At 54.8% G+C, this 22493-nt stretch overlaps 1 protein-coding gene across 1 annotated transcript in view; it reads left to right on the top strand.

Moving 5' to 3' along the window:
- Positions 1 to 22493, top strand: part of Afap1 (actin filament associated protein 1) — a 127188-nt gene that overhangs the window by 83212 nt on the left and 21483 nt on the right. Inside the window, exons 7-11 of the mRNA XM_026395342.2 lie at positions 6 to 101; positions 2685 to 2766; positions 8866 to 9015; positions 15706 to 15917; positions 21959 to 22104. Of these exons, the coding sequence (XP_026251127.2) occupies positions 6 to 101; positions 2685 to 2766; positions 8866 to 9015; positions 15706 to 15917; positions 21959 to 22104 (686 nt within the window). The remainder of the gene's footprint in view (positions 1 to 5; positions 102 to 2684; positions 2767 to 8865; positions 9016 to 15705; positions 15918 to 21958; positions 22105 to 22493) is intronic.

Here is a 22493-nt window from a genome sequence, read left to right as displayed (position 1 = left end):
CACAGGTGATCAGGGAAGCCTACAGTGGCTGCGGTGGCCCTGCGGATCCCGAGTGTGTTCCACCTCCCAGTGCCCCAGTTCATAAGGCAGAGCTGGAGAAGGTAAGGGTGCGTCTCTCCAGGAACCGGGACTCGTGAGTGATTTGGGTGTCACTCCAAGTGTTTGGGTTCTCTTAAAATGTCTTTTTATTTTTAATTGAGACACACTAATTGTATATGTCTGTGCATGCTGTGTGACCTTTCAACACTAGTAGACAGTGTGTAACCATTGAGTCAGGGAAATTGGCGTGTCTGCCACCTCAGACATTTGGTATCTTATTATACTGGGAACATTCAAATTGCCTGCAAGCTTTAATAACACTGAGAATTTCAGGGTTGCAGTTGGAAAACAGGTGCAGTCCTGCTTGCTGTCCTCTTCCGAGTCTGCTCTGGACCAGGCTCCAGGGCCTTGCTGTGGACGAGCTGTGGAACCTTAGGGGGGTCTTGTGCAGAGCCACGGAGCTGTTGCCTATTGTGACATGCAGCAGGCACTTCACAACCTGCCTTCCCCAGGGTCTAACCCCCAGGCAGGAGGAGCTCACCGCCCCTCTGCTTCTGCCAGTTTTCTTGCTGGGAGGAGTGCAGGGCGCAGCGGTCGGCGTGTAGCCTGTTGCCTGTGCACGCCTTCTTGCCAGAGGTGGGGGGGCACCCTGTAGTGCCACGTTCCTGCTCTGATGTCCTTGGTCTGCACATCACTGGGAGTGTTCCTGGCTCTGGCTGCGGAGTCGTCCCTTGCAGCTGTGTCCTAGGAGCGTCCCAAGCCTGCCTGCTGAAGCCCCAGCCAGGGGACGAGTGGATCCTCCTCTTCTCTGTCCTTGTGTTAGGGTTCTCCAGAGATGCAGAACTGAGGGGTGTGTGTGGAAAGAGGTTTGTTCAGGGGTGTGGCTCCCACAGCTATGGCAGATGCAAGTCCTGATGTGCATCCTGGCCACAGCAGAGGCCCAGGGGTGACATGCAGGCTGGCCCCCGGCCTCTGCTGCAGCAGGCCCTCTAGCTCAGGCAGGAGGCTGGTCTTTTCATCCTGTCCAGCCTTCACATGATGTGTGAGGTCCACCCACATCAGGGGGACAGCCTGCTAATACGAGCTCACTGATTGGATCACCCAGAAACGCCCCCTTCCAACCTGACACACAGTTAACCACCTGGTATTTTAGTAGAACAGCCTGTTGCTTTGTTCCTGACTATAAACTCTTACTGTATAACACTGAGAAAGTTCAGAGAAACATAAATAGCAGGAAAAAGTCACTCAAGTCTGCCCTTCTCCATGCCCTCCATGGCATTCGCCAGGTTTCCCTGTGTGCGCTTCTTTTACACTTCGGATGATCTTATGCAGTCAGGTTTCTCACACGCCTTGTTTCCCGCCTGCCTGAATCTAGCTGGCCGGCTCCTAGGTTTTGACATTCATAACAAGCAGCAGGGTTCTGCAGTTTCATCAGCTGGATGTGACACTTTGCCACCTTCTTATCACTGAGGTAGCTGTGCAGTCCCCTCTCCCCACAACTACCCCATTTTTCTTTTTTCTAGACTGCTTAAATAACGTGGTAGTAAGACCTTTTGCATAAACCTCTGCTGCTTCTCTGCCTGTTACCCGAGCACAGATTCCCTGGAGCTGAATTATTAGCCCATAGGAGGGAGCTCTGCTAAGTGTCTGATTCCCACTGCTAATCCTGTCGCTGTCCCAGATGCCGTGGGTCTCACTCCCGCCAGTGCCTCCCAGCTCCTGGTACACTCCCATCAGAACTGGTGACGCGCCTTTCCTTAGCTTGGCCTCTGGGCTGCGTGGTGTGTTCCTGGGCAGCTGCAGGTCTGAGAGCGGGGCAGTGCTGGCTCTGGTACTTGGAGCACTGGCCGGGTGCACGGTAGGAGCCTGCTGCATGCCACTACTTTCATTACCAGAGTTCTTGCTGGTTTCCTTTGTGTCTGGCTGGCCAGTCTCTGTGGCTCTGGGGGTTAATGTGGAGGACCGGAGACACCCATTTTGGAAGCCATTACTCCTCTGACTCCACAGGTTCTGAGGAGGGACGGAAGGGTCCAGCTGCCACACTGTGGAGTCCTGATTATGCTCATTACGTCAGGAGATCAGGCCTGAAGTCAACAAGGAGCCTAGCGCCACTGGGACGTGTTTTATTTTGGTGCTGAGGATGGAACCCAGGGCCCCAAGCTTGCCAGGCAAGCACTTGACTGCTGAGCCACACCCCGGCCATGGGAGGTTTTGATAGGAATTTCTCTCTTTCTGTGTTTGTTCTGAGTACATTTGGTACAAGTAAATACTTGACATTTACCCGATTATTGGCAAATGACAGGGAAAAGATAGATGAGGGATTATTTACTCCTGCAAAGAAAATATGGCTTAGTGAGTAATCCTGATACTTTTTCATGACTGTAAGAAATAGTGATTTGAGTGGAGGGCAAGGCACGCACGTGTGTCAGTACACCAGAGCCACGGAGTGGTTCTCTTGGTTGGTTTGCATTTTGAAGCTTCTGCAGCTGCCTGACCAGCAGGTCTGTGCTGGAGGGAAGCCCCGGCTCTCTGTGCTGAGTGGATCCCACCACATCTGACTTCCTTCCAGAGGCTTCTGACGACCCATCAGCGTCGCCAGAGCCGTGTGGCCTCTAGGAGCAACCTAATCCTTTGTGTCCTTACAGAAGCTGTCTTCAGAGAGACCCAGCTCAGATGGGGAGGGTGCTGTGGAGAATGGCATTGCCTCGTGCAACGGAAAAGAGCAAGGTAAGCCCCACCTGTGGCCGAGTGCAGTCTGGGGGAGGCAAGGGCGGTGGGCATGCAGTGACCATGTGGTGCTCTGGGCTTCAGCTGCGGACACCTGCCTGCCATGGGTCATCTGACAGGAACAGGGCCCTGTGGTCAACCTCAGCCAGGGACCACCTTCCCATCCTGCCAGCCCCAGCCTGGGCAGTGCCCTTGTTCATAGTGCCCATGTGTATTTTGAACTGATGGTTCCTGCCAGCCTGCTTCCTTGCTAGATCTATCGCTGAGACGGATTTGTACCAAGGAGGGGCTGGCATCTTGCTTGAGACCTTTGGGGAATGAATGGGACCTCGAGTGGCTGCCCCAGCACTACTTTTGCTTAGCCTTATGATCAGGAGCAAGTATTCCGTGCATGAACTTCAGTTTCCCCATCTTTAAGACGAGGAGGCCAGAATCTGAAGTCTTTTTTTAAAAAGATTTTCTGAAAAGATCTTTTTTGTCTCTCTGCTGATCCTCCTTTCACTCCCTTATTTCTGATTGGCGTGTTCTATGTATATGTGAAGGAGAGATTCCCCTTGGTAACAAGGAGGACCTGAGATACCCATTTGGAAGCTGCGGTGCCTCTGGCTCCCCAGGTTCTGGGAGTGATGGAGGGTCCAGTGCCACCCACACTCCCTCAGGCTGACAGCATGCTGCTGGTGCTCAGTGAACCCGGAGACCAGGCCTGGAGTAAACAAGGGACCCAGCCTACCCGCCCATGACAGGGTTCTGTCAGAGTCAGCCCGTGATTCGCCCCTTTCCCTCTCATTCTCCACGTCTGTCATCCATCACCCCATATCTTTAATATCCGATTTCTCCCCAACTGCTTTCCTTTCCTTATTTTGCTCTATCGTCCATATATGAGAGAAACATTTGACCCTTGACTTTCTGAGTCTGGTTTATTTCACTTAGCATGATTTTCTCCATTTCCACCCATTTACCAGCAAATGCCATCATTGCATTTTTCTGAAAATGTCTTTATTTCACCTGCATTTACATTTTAAAAACCCTGGTAGAACACATACACCGTAAGAGCAGCCAGTGTGACGATCTGTGTGCATAGTTGATGGCATGAAGCACATTCTCACTGCTGGGCAGCTGTCTTCGTCCTTCCCCAGAACCGTTCCATCTTCCCAAACTGAACTCTGTCCCCATTAACCCTGGCTTTCCTCCCTAGTGCTGGCACGTGCAGTGCTGCGTCTGTCTCTGAGTTCCGTGGCTCTGGGGCCTCGTGTGGGTGGAGTCACCTGGGCTGTGTCCTGTAGTGACTGGCTGTTTCACTCAGGGTGTGTCTTTGTGGTCAACCCAGAGTGTCGCTTGTGTTAGAAGTTTCTTCCTTTTGTCACATCGTCATCACACACTATGGGGGACCGGGTGTTGAGCACCCCCATGTGCACATGTTAGAACGATGTAATTTGGCCAGAGTTCCTCTGCCTCCCTCTGGCCCCTTGCTCTCCTCTGCTGAGGTCCCTTTCATTCTCATAGATCCCCACTTTCCTTTCCTCTCTCCTTTCCAGCTTCCACGTGAGGGGAGCACGTGACCCCGGGCTGTCTGGGGTGGGCTGTCTGACGTGGGCTTGTTTGGCTTTAACATGATGTTAAAGATGTTTCCACCTGTTTTCCGGTGTCCTTTCTTTCTAAGACTGTGAATTCCATCCTAGGAAAGCACCAAATTTTGCACATTTGTCCACCGGTCAGAGCACCAGCCTGCTCCTGCTCTTGGTGCTCCTGAGCAGGGCCTCTGGGAACAGTGTGCAGGTGTGGACGCCGCTCTCTCCCAGCTCAGCTCTGCCCATGGCCTGCAGTTCTGTGTTGGCAGACGTCTCTCAGGCATGGAACCATCACTACCGTCAAGACAGGACGCTCCTGTTCCTCCAGATGTCCTGTGCACGCCTTTGAGCCACCTGGCACTGCTGAGCTGCTTCCTGCCCTGCAGGTGGACCCCCTTCTGGGTCCCTCGCCCCAGTGCCGTCTGCTTCCCTGCTGAGGCGGTGAAGATGGCTGCAGGGGGCGGTCTTCTCGGGGTGGCTGTGCACGCTGGGTCTTCCCCTTGCCACTGCAGAGCTGCTCTGGCTGTACTAGGCAGGTGGATCTGTGCCTCTTGCCCCTTGGGCACTGATCCCAGTGTGGGTTGCCAGGCCACGTGGAGTCTCGCCAGCCTCAGTGTTGTCCCTTCTGCTCTGTCCGGTCCCTCCTCTGTGTGGAGTGTGACTGTGGTTTCCCTAGTGACTGGAGGGGGCCAAGCAGTTTTCCTGTGTTATTGGTGGTTGCTGTGACTCTGTGAGGTGTCTTCTCAGCCATTTCTCCATGTTTTTATTGGGTTATTCACTCTTATTGAGCTTTGAGGGATCTGTGCTTGTTCTGAATGCAAGTCCTTTGTCAGGTATGCGTTTTGTGCAGCTTTTCTGCTTAACTGGCTTTAACGTCCTAGGAGTATGCCTGGAGGTGAGGTCGTGACTTGTGGTCGGGAGGGAAGCCTCCCTCCACAATTCCAGGTGACTCTGCTCTCCCAGAGCCTGTGACCCAGCTGCCCAGGTGCCTTGTGTGGCCGGTTGGAAGCAAGGGTGCCCTCTCTGGTGAGAGGCCGGCCCACAGCTGTAGCAGCTGGGCTTGAGGACCCTGGTGCCCTGCCGTCAGGACGTTGGTGCCACCAGGTTCTCATCAGAAGCTTTCGTGGTCTGCTTTTGCACGGTGGCTTACCAGCTGGGTCCCCTCTGTGAAGCTTCTCGGTGAGCGTGTTGTCTGTGTCCTCCATGGGTGCTGCCTGTGACCAGGACCTGGAAAGCAGTCTGAAGTTCTCCCTGAAGTCGAATGACCTGCAGCCTCCGTGGTCCAGCTTAGCTGTGTTTTTGTTTGCTTCTTGTTTTGAGGCTGGTTTAACCATGTCGCCTGGCTTTTTTTCCTACTCCTGCGTCCAGCTGTCTCCTGGCTCAGCCAGGACCGCAGCCCACCACTGAGCTTGGCCCCTGCCCTGCTGTTGCACTCCATGGACGCTGCTTGGCTGGTCTTTCTCCGTCTGTTCTTTCTTCCCCGATGCACCTGAGAGGCACGTGGATGGAATGGCGCACCTGTCTGACACGGGCAGGGGAACACCGGCTTCTCCTGCCCTCCTGTCCCTTTGTCATGCCCTTCTGGCCTTGGGACTCAGAGAGCCGCCTGCTGCAGACACTTCCTTTTGCCCAGCAAGGTGCTGTGGGTGTGGCAGACACTGAGGAAACAGTCACTAGAGGGGATTAATGGCCCAAATACACCCCCCGCCCTCCCTCCACTCCTGGCTGCATTGGGAGCTTCCAGATGAGCCTCCCTCACTGGCCGCGTGGGGTTTGCAGACGTCTCTGTATAGTCGCCTGAGTGTGAGGATCTACCCTGAAGGTGGCACCAGACTCGGTGGTCGGATCGGGCGCCTGGCTCACTCGCCAGCTCTTCCTTCAGGGCAGAGTCCTGGTGTTTAAGACGCCAGTGCGTGTGGCATGTGGTGACTGGGTCAGCATCCTGTTGACACCGTAGCTGACGTGAGCAGGGAAGATAAAGGTCCCGGGGCAGTGCATTGGGAAGCGAGCACATCCCCAGCCTACTCTGCCTCCCCCTATGATTTTTCCATCTGCACGTGGGTCGGGGTGGACTCAGTGAGTCCGTAGTCCGATGGCACTGTCCCACCCTCTCCCACCAGCCTAGACAGCAGAGCGCCTAGGTCCCCTTCTGTGGGATGACAGGGAGCTGCCTGGCTTTGTGGGTTTAAGTGCACGGAGTGACCTTGCTTCCATTGTCTCTGTCACTCTTGCACCCACCTACCTCCACACCATCTGGACCCTGCACTTCACCGCTGTGCGTCTTCAGTGAGTGGGGAATTCTGGTTTGTAATTGTGCTAAATTCTGCCTTTTGTTTGCTAAGCGGTCTCACAAGGTTCTTGATGTTTTTTTCTCATGTCCCTACACACTTTGGCTTTTCTTCCAAGGATGGCCTGACTTCTGTCTTTGCAAAAGTTAAGCAGTAGGTATTGAAGGAACCACAGATGTTAATTATTTTCTTAGGTCTTTGTAGTCAGAGCCCAGCAAGAGCCCATCGGTGTCATTGGAGTGACTGCGAAACCCCAGGCTGATGAGACGGACAGCAAGCGCTGTGCCAGGGAGAGTTGCCTGCTCATGCTCTGCGAGCCTGGGACAGGGTGGGTGCCTTCTGGGTGCTTTGCTGACCTGGGCCACATGTCTTTGTGGAGCTCGGCTGGAGTAGGTGATGGCGCTGGATTGTCTGCGGAGTGTGTGAGACAGCAGCGTGGCCTGCAGGGCATGTGAGATGCCAGGGTGGCCTGCAGGGTGTGTGAGACAGCATGTGCCTGCAGGGTCCGTGCCATGGCAGCGTGACCTACAGGGCTGTGAGATGGCAGGGTGCCCCCCATGGTGGCTTTCCCTTTTTGTTTGGTCCAAGTGACATGGAATGATCAGCCTCTCCTCCCAGGTCGCAGGTGGCCACCTTCTCTTTGTGTCCTCACACGGGCCTTCTTCCGTGCCCTCACCACCAGGATCTCACCCCGGGATCAGGGGGGTCTTTCCTGATGCTTCCCTACAGGCCCACCTCCCCGTGCCGCCCCTGGGGGTCTGAGCTCCCTGTGACTGGGGCACACTCAGCCCGCAAGGCTGGGTTCCCAGTGGCTCTGCTCACTGTGGCACAGCCACATGGCTTGTCACCATCCTGGAGAGGGACTGAGGAGTAGTGCCAGTCCCACTGGGTCTGAGGGCAGGTGTGAGCGGGGGAGGGCCAGGCCCGAGGTGGGAACCTGCGTGATGCCCCCTGCCCTGACCACCTCACGGCCGGCGGCAGAGGAGCAGCAGACGACTGCCCGTTCCCATGGAAGAGGGCCTCTGTGGGTGGAGGGAGCTGGGACGTGTCCAGCAAGGATCGCCACAGGCTCCTAGAGGGCTCCTCTCTGCCTTGTCCTGGTGCTGTGCACTTGTTCCTTTTGGGGGAGGCAGGAGCCGTGGGCTTTCCTGAGGTCCTGAAAGGTGGCTGCCCAGAGGCTGACCAAGGTGGGGTGCTTGGCCTCCCTGCAGCACAGGGGTCGGGCTGTGCTGAGGGTGGCTCCAGGGAAGGCCTTTTGCCCTAGCAGGTGCATGGTGCCCTTAGGAGACTGATGGGGCAGCCCACCCTTCCCGAGGACTGTTGCTCAGCCCTGGGTCCTCACATGCCTGTTCCGAGTGCTGCCTGACCCCCGTCCCTGCAGTTCTATTAGAGGTCATGGACAAGGCCTGGGAGTAGGGGGGGTGTGGGTGACTGAGCTGAGCAGGGGTAGGTCACCAGCCGGTGGCCAGTTGTCCCTCTGTGGTGGGGGTCAGTGTGGAGAGAGAGCTGCCCATGTCAGAGCTGGCTGGAGCCTGTCTGTGTGGCTCTGCTGACACTTTCCCACCTGTGGGTCCAGGTTTGCCAGGTATTTGTGTTTCAGGAGAAGCTTGAAATCTTTTTATGCAAAATGTTTGTGAATTTGTATATTAACCCGATGAAATAGAGCATCCCAGCTGAAAGGCAGGCGGCGGTCTAGAGTCTGGAGAGGGCAGAACGGAGCAGGAGGGCAGGAGGTGCCCAGGGGGACCGGGGCCCCTCTGCTCCCTGCGACCCGCACTTCGCCTGCTCCCTCCGCTCCGCTTCCCCAGGCCCGCAGCCCGCACCAGCAGCTGCTCCTCTGGTGGGCAGCCCTTTCCACTGAAGTCGGAAGGACTCCTTCCTTGTTACTGAGCACTCGGCCTCAAGTCCACCACCAGCCACTCTCCCACAGGGCCCTGTGGAACCTCTGGGCCCTGGGGTTCCTGCCACTGCTTGGTGCATGTGGACACTTGTGTGTGTGCAGACGTGCTGCTTATGCTGGACACACGTGTGGCTGTGTGTCCTCAGCCCTCTCTAGGGTGCAGGCTTCTGGAGAGCAGCTCTGAGTCCTGCTTTGGCCACAGCATCTAGACCCCGGTGACACAGAGCAGGTACTTAAGCGTGCCTGATGAGCCCAAGTGGGGGAAGAAGACACGAGGTGATTTAGGCTTCATGTCTACTTTTTAAAGTTAACATCCTCAATTAAAACAAGCTTTTGTTGACAGTGAAGAGGAAGAAAAGTTCCAAAGCAGAAGCCAAGGGAACCGTGTCTAAAGTCACTGGGAAAAAAATTACCAAGATCATTGGTTTGGGCAAGAAGAAGCCATCCACCGACGAGCAGACATCGTCAGCCGAGGAGGACGTCCCCACCTGCGGTGAGCCTGGTGCAGCGCCCTGCTGGGGCAGCTCGGTTGCGGGAAGCAGTTTTATTTATGTTAATGGAAGGTTTTGCAGGGGGTTGGGATGATTGCTAAGGTTCCTTCAAGAGTAAGATCCCAGCTCTCAGGCCTGTGAGGTTGTCCCACGACCCCCTCCAGCAGCCTCAGGCTAGAGCACACACGTGCTGCAGTGGGCAGAGGCGGGAGGGCAGAGAGGGTGGCGATGGAGTCAGACCAGTGCTCTCCTGTGCCAAGGTATAGAATCACACCTCATCATGGTGTCGCAGGTCCCTGGCCGCCCGACTGGCTCTTCCCTCTGGCCCCATCTCTGGGCAGCTGCATCTGTCAGGGTGGGATTGAGCTTGTGTGTTCAACAGTGGGCCAGAAGGCCCTGCCACCGTGGCTCGTGTCTAGGAGCAGGAGAGGGGACAGTACAGGGAACTGCAGAAGTGAGCTTGCCACGCCCAGCTGTGGTCAGTAGTGCTGGGCCACGGCAGAGGCAGCCAGGGCCTCCCAGGACGTCATGTGGGCTGGGCCAGCCAGGGGCCAGTGGAGGCCTCCGGGAAGAGGAGGGCTGACTGTAGGCAGCCCAGCCAGAAGAATGCCTGGCTCTCCTGGGAGAGCAGCTCCCAGCTGAGAGGTGGTGTTTGCCTTTCCTGGTTGTGGTGCTGGGCTGTGCCCAGGGCCTGCTGCCTCCTGGGTAGGGAGTAGGGCTCTAGCACTAGCTGCACCCACCGGGCCCTTTGCCTGTGGTAAACCATCGCCAGTGGTGGGCCTCCACTCAGCTGCTGCTGCTGGGCCGTCAGCTTCCCGCCTCCCTTCACTTCCTGCTGCCCGCCCCCTTCTCCCCTCTCCCTCCTTGAGCATGTCACATCCAAGGTCTTGGGGGTCTTTGAGGGTAGCAAAAGGGCAGCATGTGGGTCCTGCCCAGTGGGCCTAAGCTGGGCCATGAACACAGAGGTAAAGGTGCAGCAGCTCCCACGTCTTTTGCAGAAGGAGCACCACGGCGGGGGCAGGAGCAGGAGGGTGGGTGGGTGGGGGCCAGGCAGCCCCCTCCAGGCTCCCCCAGGGTTCTGGGGCTTTGCCTGGTGTTAGCTTTTCATGGACAGAATGCAGCCCTCTGGGCATCGGCCGGGAAGGCCTCACAGGGTTACAGGAGCTGTCGCCGTGTGTCCCGTGGGAGTGGGAGCCACAGCCTGTGAGGTGGGTTGGGGAGACCAATGACGCTGTGCAGAGACGGTGCCCAGGAGTACAGTCCTTGTCCTTGTCAGGGCTGCTGCAGACAGAAGCCGGGTGAGGGACACTGCCGTTCTTTCCATCCACAAGGAAAGAACTTGCCTGGGTCTGCCAGGTGGGGCAGAGCTATCACCGGGGGTGGAGACTGGTGCACAGGCTGGCAACGCCATGCTGTCCTCTTGGAGCACTGGGGAATTTCCTCTCCCATCAGCCCTTGCTTGCAACAGGATGGGAGTTAGGGGTTAATTGTGTTTGCAGTGTAAACTGCTCTAGGTCAGTGGAGGAAATAGGAATTCTTTTGTGAAAAGCAGTCACTAATATGGAAGGCAACTCAGAGACTGTAGTCCAAACTCTCCTTATGCAAATGAGAATATTGAAGCTCAGAGAGGTTGAGTGACTAGCTGCAAGTCACACAGCTCATTGAGGGCAGAGCTGGCTCTCTGATTTAGCTGATTCCTCATACTCTGCCTTTTCCCTCAGCTTTCTTGTCCAAAAGAGCTTGCCACTCATAGGACTCCTAATGAGTGACCCTCTCTGTGTAATTAGATGCAGCATAAACCTCATGCCGGCCCTTTCTTGGAAGTGCGGCTGATCTGCACTGAGCAGGAGGAGCATGTGGCCCCCGCACCAGACTCCGCCACCTGCTCGGGGTGGCTCCTCTCTGTGAGACGCTGCCTCTGGTGGGTGGTGACCACGCCAGGTTATTTCGGCACAACTGCAGGGTTTCAGGCAGAGGAGAGTGGCTGGATCTGGGCCCAGGGACCAGCCCTGCCAAGCGGGCGGAGCCTCTTCAGCTGCTGTGCTGCTCCCAGGAGGCCGGTGCCGAGTGGACAGAAGGGCAGGGAAAGCTCCCCAGCGCGGGAGACTGAGCCAGCCTCCCCTCCTCTGGTCACTGGGACTAAGGCACTGCAGGGCCTCTTGGAGGCAGGGCTGGTGCTCTTCAGTGCTCACAGGAGGGGCCCTGGGGACCACAGCCTGCTTGAGCCTCCGCACGTGGCACCCGGTGGCTGCCCCAGTCCCATGTCTCTGTCCTTCCATGACACCCACGAGTGACGTGGTTAGCAGTGGCCTGGTCAGCTCTGTGCACGGCCACTCAGACAATGTACCCAAGATGTGCTCAGGCCCCTAACCAGGGCAGCTCTGTTCTCTGCCTTCCCTGTGCCTGTGCGTCTTGAATTCTTGGCTCCTTATAAATTAAGCTCTAGCAGAAGTGCCCCTCCATCCCCCTCCTCCCCTCCCGTACCCAGCTGTGGTTCCACCCTGCTTCCTGCCAGGCCCCAGGTAGATGTTGGACCTCATACCATCACATCCTCCTGTGCCAGGACGCCAGAGCGCCCGCTTGCTGCCCGCACGGTGCCTCAGGGGCCTCCTCGGCCTTGCGTCCGGGCTCTGCTCTTCCCAATTGAGACTCAGCCCTGCTCTCCCCTGCGCACCCTGCTCCCAGCACCTGCAGAGGAGAGCGCTGAGACGGTGCCGGGCTGCATGGGTTCCCTGAGCAGCCTGCCTGCCCGGAGCCTCAGCTGCCCTGACTGTGAAGTGGGCCACGTGATAAATTCCTTGGTTTTCACGAAAGCCAAAGAAAAACACACAGAGCCGCAGCCCACACCTGACTTGAGCGCCGTGCCCACAGCTGCTCACAGAGCTGAGCACCCGCATGCAGCATGGAGCCACACAAGGCCACGGGAGCCTGCGTACAACCAGGGGCCCAGCTGGCACCCTGACCTCCCCAGGGTGCCAGACAGGGTAGTCTGGGTTGAGCCTGAAGGACTCGCCAGTGAAGGACTATATGGCACTTCCAGTGATGGCGTTCGATGGCCGATCAGGAAAGCTGGGACTTCTCACTTCTTGTCACAACCCCCTCCATCTGAGAGCCCTGGGCTGGGTGCCTGCATGCCCATTCCTCAGCCCTGGCTGGGGGGGCAGGCTGGAGGGAAATGACCCTTGGTGTTGGCAGAGCTGTGCCAGATGTCTGCAGTCTCTGATTGTGCTCAGGCGTTTGCAGCAACCCAGCAAGCAGCTGCATTGGATCAGAGGCCTCACATGTGACCAAAGGACAGCGGCCTCTGGCACAGGCACTGCTGCTTCCCTTCCTAAAGAGAGTGGCAATGAAATGTGGCCACCTGTGAGAGGTGGCCCTGCTGCCTCCTGCAGCTCCAAAACCAACAGCCCCTGGCCCTGGCCAGAGACGCCAGGCTGAGGGACAGCTGGCTGGGGGAGGGTGTGTGGCCGCCTCTGCCCACGCTTTGGGATTCTGTTGTTGTCTAATTTCATACCTGGAAAGTTGATTTTGAGTTCTGATGCAATCTCAGGCACTCTTGCCATGGCACTGAGAAGTTTCCTTTGGAATTTGGAGAGAAATAATCTGAAAACTTTAAACTGGAATTCAAGTTTTTAAGGTACAGCGGCACACCACCGTGATGTAAGTGGAGCAAACATCAGCAACAGCCTGAATTTCCTAGGGAAGGTTTGCCATGTCCGCAGTCCCCTGGAGTCTCAGCCTCTGGCCCTCACCCAGGGTCTGGCCTCCAGGCCCGGGCTGCACTTTGGTGCCCCCTGGTGGTGAACGTCTGCTCCAGCTCAGGGTTCCTGGAGACGCTTTCCTTCCCACCCTGGTCTGATTTTGTCAGCCAGGCCGGGTGTTAGGTTGGAAGGGAAGGTACTGGGGGAAGGGAGACTCGCTCTGGTTCCAGACCCGCTCCATGGGCTTTCTGCCATTTCCAGTCCTGGCCTCTTCTCTGTGTCCCCTCCCAGAAAATGAGAATTCGGGGCTCCCCTTTTAAGAAAGCGGGGAACCCTGGGCTGCACGGGGAGGTAGTTGCCAAACATGAACATTTTCCCGTGGGGCTTCCTGTTTGTGGGGGGGGGCTTCCCTGTTTTCTGGGTCTTTTTCTTTTCTTTTTCCCCCCTTTTTGAAACTGAATAAACCCAAGAAAGGTGTTAAAATATGGCAGCTCCTGGGAAGTCTCGCTCCAGGTAGACGTGGCCCCACAAAGGCATTCCCTATGTGCCTGAGACGTGGGGACTACACAGGACCAGGTGCCGGGCCAGGTCCTGTCTAGGAAGAAAACATTGCCCCAGTTACCAAGAATACAAGGTCCAAGGCATGGCGAGGATGTGGGGAAAGGCACACTCACACATCGCTGGTGGGACTGCAGATTGGTCCAACCACTCTGGAAAGCTGTGTGGAAATTCCTTTAAAAAACTAGGGATGGAATCACCATTTGACTCCATTATTCCACTCCTCAGCATATACCCAAAGGACTTCAAATTAACAAACTACAATGACACAACCACATCAGTTCACCATAGCTAAGCTCTGGAACCAACCTAGGTGCCCTTCAACAGATGAATGGATAAAGAAAATGTGGTAGATATCCCCATGGAATATTACTCAGCCACAAAGAAGAATGACTATGATAGTCGCTGGTAAATGCAAGGATCTGGAGACTGTCATGCTAAGTGAAATAAGTCAATCCCAAAACAAAGTTCAGATGTCTCTCTGATATGCAGATGCTAACCCACAACCAAGTGGGAGGAGATGGAAGTTCATTGGGTTAGACAAAAGAGAATGGAGAGAGGAAGGGGGGGATGGGAATAGGAAAGACAGTGGAATAAATCTGACTAAACTTTCCTATGGACACGCCTCAGTGAATCTCCACATCATGTACATTCACAAGACTGGGATCCTGATTAGAATAAGGCACATTCCATCTTTGCATAAATATGTCAAAATAGACTGTACTCTCACGTGTAACTCAAAAGAACAAATGAAATTTGAAAAACTTGAAAAAAAATAAGATGGCCAGAGGGCACGTGCCTCTCTCTCTGAGTGGTAGATGGGGCTCAGTGACCACTGCCCCTGCCCACGTCGAAGTGTCGAGCCCAGGAGGGAGCAGGCACCCACACTGCGAGTCCCCCTTTGGAGCCGTGGGCTTTCAGAAGGAGCCTTGTCCTTGCCGTGAGCAGGCCCTGGGGCCGCCTGTTCACTGCCAAATCCCCAGATGAACGTGTGGCCTCTGGTTTCTCTGATCACGGCTCCATGCCACCTTCTGCATCTCAGCTGGGCCCCCACCTGACTGGCCTCTGAGACGTATCTGTCACATAGACTGGAGTCTCCGTGGCCGTGTTTGCTTGCCTCCTGCAGGTGTGGGGTCACCGGTCTCTCCAGGTCCCCCTGAATGCGTCTCAGCCTCAGGTCCCTCCAGAGCACAGGCCCCATGTGTTCTAGCAGCTCTGGCTGCAGAGTGACAGCATCCTAGAGCTCAGGGCTGATTCCGAACCGTCATCCTGTGCCTGTCACCCCCACGCGCAGGCAGCGGTCAGCTTGAGAGGAGGTCTTGCCATGAGCACTGTCCTTTCCGTCCACAGCTCCGGAGGCTCACAGCGCCCATACGAGTGATGTCCTTGCACTTAAATAGAAAGCACCCCCCAAGCCTTTGGAAAGACATTTTGAAAACCACGATTAGAAAGGATTTGTGTTGTTTTCTTAACACCTTTGAGCCAGGCCGTGTGCGCGTGAGCACGCGTGAGCGTCTTCGTGCGTGTGCATGCAGTGGTGGTGGAGCGGCATGAGCAGGATCCGGGTTTTGTTTCTTTCCAGGCTGTTCGTCAGCATCTTATGAGCTCTTTGACTCAACTCTCTAGTCTTCAAGGAGGGGCAGCAGTTTCCCAGCATTTGGGGGGGCTGGAGGTCACAGCAACTCCTGGAGTCTATTCCTCAGGCTTTGTTATTTTTAGAGAAATACATCTTGTGCTTATAACAACTGAAGGCTGTTCACGTCCCGTATTTGAGGAGTTTCTCTTTTAAACAACGGGCTACTGCCTCGCAGGTGGCAGCGCCTAGCGGTGAGGAGGAGCAGCAGGAGCATTCCCCTGTGCACTGGGCCTCCTGGCTCCGCCCCCGCCCCTCACAGCCACGTGCATCTCGAGCCAGCTGGAGGAGGGGGGGGGCACTGTGTCCCTCACGGCCTGTGGCCGGGAGTGTCATGCCCTCTGCTCTCCACCACTTGCTGGAATGTGTCCAGGGTCAGGAAGTGCCCACCTCCGGGCCTCCTGTGACAAGTTTCCATGGTGTGTTCCCTCATGTTGCCCCCCTCCCGCCTTCCCACGGCTGCTACCCTGCTGTGGCACCTGCAGCTGTGTCCTTTTGCATGTCCTCCCTGTGGTGACATGAAGGCAGCTTGTGTCCCCATTTCCTTCCAGCCATCCCAAGCCCAGGGGCTAAGCAACTGTCACATCCTCCAGATGACTTCCAGATTCCCAAATAGGCCTCAAGCACCAGGACCTGTTCTGAGCACCAGGACGGGAGACGTCTGGGTGTGGCTCTGCTGTCCTGTGGGGGACTCGCTGTGTGGTGCACCAGCTCCTCCTGTTGAGCAGTTTGCGTTAGAGCCCTGCCTGTGAGGGGCGTGTCCTCCTTCCTGGAGGCTGAGCTCCCCGCGTCTCTTGCAGGCTACCTGAACGTGCTATCCAACAACCGCTGGCGGGAGCGCTGGTGCAGAGTGAGGGACAACAAGCTTGTCCTCCACAAGGACAGGACTGACCTGAAGACCCACGTCGCGTCCATTCCCCTCCGTGGCTGTGAGGTGATCCCAGGCTTGGACTCCAAGCACCCGCTGACCTTCCGGCTGCTTCGCAATGGACAGGAGGTCGCTGTGTTGGAGGTACGGTGTTCTGGGGCTCGCCATGGTTTCCCTTCCTTGTCTCTCCCAGCGTCCTCCCGTCTGGCAGGGCTGCCTTTCTGTCTCTGACCCCTCTTCTTCTTGGTGGCTCTGTCTGCGATCCGGACAAGGCAGCAGCACAGAGCCAAGCTCTGCCGGTTGTGCAGCTCAGGCCTATCCCCCGTGACTCCTTGCACATGTTTGCACAGAAATTAAACACAGAGCTCCACAGAGTGGATGGCTTTTCTCCTAAGTGTCCCAGGAATAACTTGTAAGATTTCCCTTAAAACCTTTTTCTTGTTGGGCATGGTGGCGCACGCCTATGATCCCAGCATCTCCGGAGGCTTAGGCAGGCGGATTGCGAGTTCAAAGCCAGTCTCAGCAACAGCGAGATGCTAAGCAACTCACTGAGACCCTGTCCCTAAGTAAAATACAAAATAGGGCTGGGGACGTGGCTCCGTGGTTGAGTGCCCCTGAGTTCAATCCCCGGTACCCCCCCAAAATAACCCTTTTTCTTCTGACAATGGGCTGCCTTTGCAATGGTAGTGTTGAACTTGTCCTTTAAAAATTCCTTGCAGAACAGGCATTTTGGGGCCACTTGTGGCCATGAAGACAGGGCCATGAGCCAGTGACACAGGAACCAAGAACACCTTTGAGTTATAAACGGACTTTGTATGCATTTTATTATTTGTTTGACTCACCAGCAAATGATATTTGTCCATTTACCAAAAGCAGAAAAACATAATTAAAATAATACCTACATCCTCAAAATGTTCATTTCTGAAAAAAATTGTTTTTCCTCTTGTGACATTGACTTATTTTCTACCCCGATTGGTTCAGACCTTGTTCCCCTCATTCCCCCGCTGGTGTCGTCACAGCAAGAGCCCTGCGTGGGGTGGGGGCCACCTGGGCACGCGGTGTGCCTGTGCCAAGGCTGTCGAGGTGCAGGATTTCCAGAGTCTGGGTGAGCGTGTCTGTTGGTCAGGAGCAGTGAGGCTGCCTCGGGCCTGCAGAGGGGCTGGGGGTGCCAAACAGGGTGCCAAAGCCTAAGTGGCTAGGGCTAGGACCAGGAGTGAGGTGCCCCGTCAGGCGGTCGGCATGATCTTGAACTTTAGGTGGAGTTGGTTTCAGGGACTGTTTTCACAGAAACTGCTTTATTTTTTTGGCACTGCTCAGAAACAGATGGATCGTTGTTTCTGGCCACAGGTTCAGTTGCCCCTAGTTTGAGGCAGGACAGGCCAGGAGGCCTGGCTGCGCCCCCTTCTGGCCACTCCTGCAGACAGGCTTTATCCCTCAGGAGGCAGGTCCAGTCCTGGCTCCTCCTCGGACCTTGAGCCTGTGTGGGCTGTTCCCTGTGGGTCTGTAGAACGTCGGTGCCCTCCTAAGCACAATGTGGTCTGAAGCCTGTCGGGTGGTGGCGGCCCAGAGAAGCTGAAAACAGGCCAGGAGGCCATCTTCCCAGGGTCGGGATGTGGGTCTCCTCCGAGCTCTGGCAGCAGTCCCAGGGTGGTGGCACTGGACCCTAAGCAGAGTGAGAAGCTGGGCTCCGTGTCCAGTGGAGGGGGCCTGGACGAGTGGGGCCGAGTCCCGGGGTTGGTGAGCAGCCCCTCTGCAGGCCCTGAGAGAAGCCGGGCGGCACACCTTCCAGATGTGCAGGCTCTGGAGGAAGCTCAGTCCTTGAGAAGCAGGAGGGTCTGAGTACCCAGCATGAGGGTAAGAATGTGAAGTCTTAGCAGTATCACTTAGAGTGACGGGAACAAAGCGCCACAGCACCCCAGGAGGAGCAGCTGGCCCTGCCTTTGCCAGTCACCAGCTGCAGGCCAGCCTGCGAGGCGGCACTGCGCTCCTCCAGGGCCACTTCCTTCTGTGTTGAGGTAACTCCGGGTTTGCCACGGCGTTGCAGGAGCAGCACAGAGTGCCCGAGTACCTTCCACCCAGTCTTCTGTCCATGTATGGGGACTCGGGAAGCCTCCCTAGCCACCCCTTTATCTTTGAGTGCTTGAGGGTGTGTTTGCCAAAACCAAGGGCCATCTGCCCCCGAGCAACAGAATGACTCTGAGATCAGCAACCGCCACACACAGACCTCCCGTCTAACTCCTAGACCTCAGTCGGACTTTCCCAGCAGCTCTGATGTTTGAGGGGCAGAAGGAAGTCCACCTGCACCCGCTGCCGGGGTCCAGCCCCCGACCGCTCTCACCACGGTGGGGCTTTTGCAGGGCACAGCAGGTCCCTCCTGTGATGCATGCTTGCTGCCACCTTGTGTAGGAATAGGGGCCCTCCTTGGCAGGAGCCCTTGGAAGTGGCGACATCCCACAGTGCGTCCCATCAGGACCGGCTCAGCTACCTGGGTTCATGTGACCCGTGTAGGGCTCCCTCTCGTGAGATACTGCCATTTTCCTTTGTCTTCATTAATTATCACGTGGGAAGGTCCTCTGAGGCGTGTGACTGTGCTGTTATTAGTGGATTTCACCCACTAATCTTAGAATCTGCTAATGACTTGCCTGAAACAGTCATTATAACGACAGTTGCTAAATGGTGAGTTTTCAGTTCCATTGTTCCTTCTGGATTTCCCCTTACTCCAACTCATTCATTACTCATTCATTCAGCTACCTTGCTGTGTGGGTGGCCATTCATAGACTGCTCTTCGTTGGCTTGTTTACTTGTCTGATTTGCTTGGGTGGTGCTGGGATCCAGCCAGGGCCTGGAGCCTGGTAGGCAGGTGCCCTACTGCTAAGCCATGCCCAGCCCCACAGACTGTTACTTTAATTAGCCATGGCAGTCCTTTTTTTATCATGATTAGTTTTGGTCAAATGCCCTGCACGCTGGCTCCTGTGTCCTTTGCTGTGCCCCTGTAATGGAGACGGTGGTCCCCGCCATCCTGGGCCACTTTCTGTGTGTCGCAGCAGGGGGTGGTGCTTTCCCTGCCCAGGTGGGCACCTCCCTGCAGAGGCCTCAGTGCCTCCTAGTGGAGAGGGGTGTGAGGAAGCCAGGGCTGTGGCCGGGCGGGCTCGCTGCTGTGGACCCTACTGTTTCTGGGCCCTTGAGTAGACACACTCAGGAAATAGGTGTGCATGTGCAGATCATAAACACGCACATTCATACATGTTTATGTGATACATTGACTTGTTTTCTACCCCGATTGGTTCAGACCTTGTTCCCCTCATTCCCCCGCTGGCGTCGTCACAGCGAGGGCCCTGCGTGGGGAGGGGGCCACCTGGGCACTGCTCACACATCTACACACACATGCCCAGAACCAGGCACCTACATGTCCGTCTGATCTATTATTTTAACCGGTGAGATCATGACTAGTACCTCCGATTCCAGTCCAATACCACAGGGTTATTTTTTAAGGACTATGAGGAAATTTCATAAAATGGACTATGAGGAAAATGATGAGTGAACCGTGGTGTAACAGTACCTGTCACGCCCTAGACCTTGTGTGGAAGGACTTGGCAGCTCCTCTGTGAGACACAGGGGGTAGCTGGAGAGTGGCCGAGGCTACATTGTTGCCAGTGGTGGAGCCAGGGCTGGCAGGCTCAGGTGAGCTCTCCCACCAGCTGCCCCTCAGCCCAGCGCCCGCTCTTTCTTGGTTTTTTAGAAAAATTTTTTTTAGTTGATGGACCTTTATTTTATTTATTTATATGTGGTGATGAGAATCGAACCTGGTACTCCCACATGCCAGGCAAGCGCTCCACCGGAGCCCCCGCCCCACCCCGCGCCAGTGCTTTCTTGATATAGATTTTGTTTGGAGAAGGACTAAAGACCTACAAAGAGAACGAACCGGAGCGTTGGAGTCAGTTGATCTTCATCCACCGAGCACTGAGCACCGTCTCTAGCACATAGCTGGAGTTCCTTCCCTTTTCCTCATGGCCTCTCTGGTCCTGGTCAGGAATGATTTGTTGTGTGGAAAACATCAGTTACCAGCCAACATGATCAATCTCCAAGACACCTTCTTCTTTACTAATGGCTTTTCCTCCAGAGAGGTTTTTGTTTGTGGTGTGGAATATAATTATAAAACCCAAGCTTCTTTAAGCTCAATTTATAGGTCTTCATTTAAAAAAATAATTTTTAGATTTCTTTTTAAATGAAGCATGGTGGTTCATGCCTATAATGCCAGAGGCTTGGGAGGCTGAAGCAGGAGGTTCACAAGTTCAAGGCCAGCCTCAGAAACTAAGAAAGGCCCTAAGCAACATAGTGAGACCTTGTCTCAAAATAAAAACTAAAAAGAGCTAGTGATATGCCTCAATGATTAAGTGCTCCTGAGTTCAAGTTCTAGTACCGAATAATAACACTAATAAAATAATAGTAGGGGCTGGGATTGTGGCTCAGTGGTAGAACGCTCGCCTAGCACATGCAAGGCCCTGGATTCGATCCTCAGCACCACATTAAATAAATAAATAAATAAATAAATAAATAAATAAATAAATAAACAAACAAAATAAAGATATTGTGTTCAATGACAACTAAAAAATATCTAAAAAATAATAATTACCATTATTTATAAAAAATATTTTTTTCTTTAACATTCAGTTAACCCATAAGGTTTTGTTTGTTTGTTTGGGGCAGTACTGGGAATTGAACCAAGGGGCTTTCTACCACTGAGCTACATTCCTTTTATTTATTTTTTTTTTAATTTTGAGATAAGGCCTCACTAGGTTGCTGAGGTTGGCCTCCAAGTAACCTGGATTACAGGTGTGTGCCACTGTTACGGAGATGGGGCCTTTTGAGAAACTGAGGCAGTGTGAAGACCCCCTCTTCAAGCCCTGATTCTTGCCATCAAGTCAGAAAGCTTTCAGACATTCACTCAGAGTAGCAGGCCTGAGTGTACTGAAGGGGTGGGAAAGGGAAAGGGGAGGGTCCTTTCAGAGAGGAGAGGGACAGTGTGCTTCTCCTGCTCTCCAGGTTGTTGGGTCCCGAGGAAGTTTCCAGAGCGGCCCGCCCAGGTCCTCCTGACTTTTAACCGACAGCAGGATGACATCAGACTTTCCAGTTCCCCTGTCAGCAGCTCTAGGTCACCTGGCCACGCTGACCAATTCTGAGTGGATTCTTACCAGTTTATGGTTAGGAGGTTCTAGCCTTACCTCCCTGAGTTTCAGGATCAGATCACAAAAATCTGGGTCTCTCCCATTGACATCCCGCAGTTGACAGGTAGTTTGCTGAGGAATGTGATATATCCGGTCCATGAGCCAGGCAGGGCTGCAGATGAATTGCTTCTTAGAAAAGAAAGCATGTGGGGGTCGGCACAGCAGGCCCATGTTATAGGATTATTCTCTTAACCTCCTGCTCTTGCCATTCACACCTGTCTGTCCCCTACCACCACCGTACCTGGCTCTAGTCAACTCATAAATTAATAACTGAACTCTCCCTAAGCTTTAGTTATTCTGACATACTTAATTAGTCAAATTTTATTTAAAAATGTAACATAACTGATTTTCTAAATTACTCAACAAGGATAACTTGAATTTTTAATGAGTATAAACTTAAAGTCATATTTCATTCTTACAGATTAAGCAGTTCAGGTGGGGGTGGGGATTACAAACGTCTTACAAATGGCACATTCAGTACAGCCTGGCAGCTGCAAAACAGTGACACTGCGAAACAGTCGGCCATAAAGTGGGTTGAGTTTTAAACCCTCTAGTCCAGAGACCCAGACCACTCCAGGCCACAGGAGCTGGAGGGCAAGGGTCAGAGCCTGCCTGTGCCATCTACGAGGCTCTGAAACCGCTCCCTTTAGCTGGGACTGACTGAGTCACGTCCCTCTCCACATCGTGACACCTGGGCCTTTCGCCCAAGTAAGCAGGACGCGCTTCAGGACCAGGCCTGCTGCCTGCCTTCTACGGCTGTTTTGGAAGCCCTGCGTAAAGGTGGCCTGAAGGCCGCGCCAGGCGCCCCTTGGGTGGATTCTCAGTTGGTGCTCCTTCACACTCTGCCTTTGGTACTCGGTGTTGCCTTGCCTTCCTGTCCTGCGGTCTCTCTGGATGAGGTTTTCAGAATGGAGGAAGGGTTCACCTTCAGTTCAGTGAAGCGCTTTTCCTCCCCTGCAGGCCTCTTCTTCTGAAGACATGGGCAGGTGGATTGGGGTCCTGCTGGCTGAGACGGGGTCGTCGACAGACCCGGGAGCTCTGCACTACGACTACATAGACGTGGAGATGTCTGCAAACATCATTCAGACGGCCAAGCAGACCTTCTGGTAAGACCCCGCCCGCGGATGGTGCTGGAGCTAAGCGGCTGCTTTCCCTCCTCTTCCCCTCCACCTGGGCTGCCTGAGTGTGAAGACCAACAAACGCACGCCCTGAGGCGCGCGCTCTTTGACTATGGTAACCCTGATTTTGCTGGGCATTTTTATCACTTTAACCCTCTGGGACTTCTACTGGATCAAGGGTCGGCAAACTTGGATAAAGGACGGCATGGTAAATGGTTCTGACTCTGTGGGCCCCTCAGCCCTGCTGTTGTAGCCAGAGCTGATACACCAGTGAATGGGGAGGCCGTGCCACCCACAGAAGTATTGCAGAAATAGTCAGCGGGCTGGGTCTGGCCTGTGGGCCTTCTGCGGACCCCTGTGTGGGTTCTCTCCACAGA

The sequence above is a fragment of the Urocitellus parryii genome, chromosome 10 (genome assembly GCF_045843805.1).
Source record: "Urocitellus parryii isolate mUroPar1 chromosome 10, mUroPar1.hap1, whole genome shotgun sequence".
Taxonomy (NCBI): Eukaryota; Metazoa; Chordata; class Mammalia; order Rodentia; family Sciuridae; genus Urocitellus; species Urocitellus parryii.
This window is presented reverse-complemented; position numbering and strand designations above follow the sequence as displayed.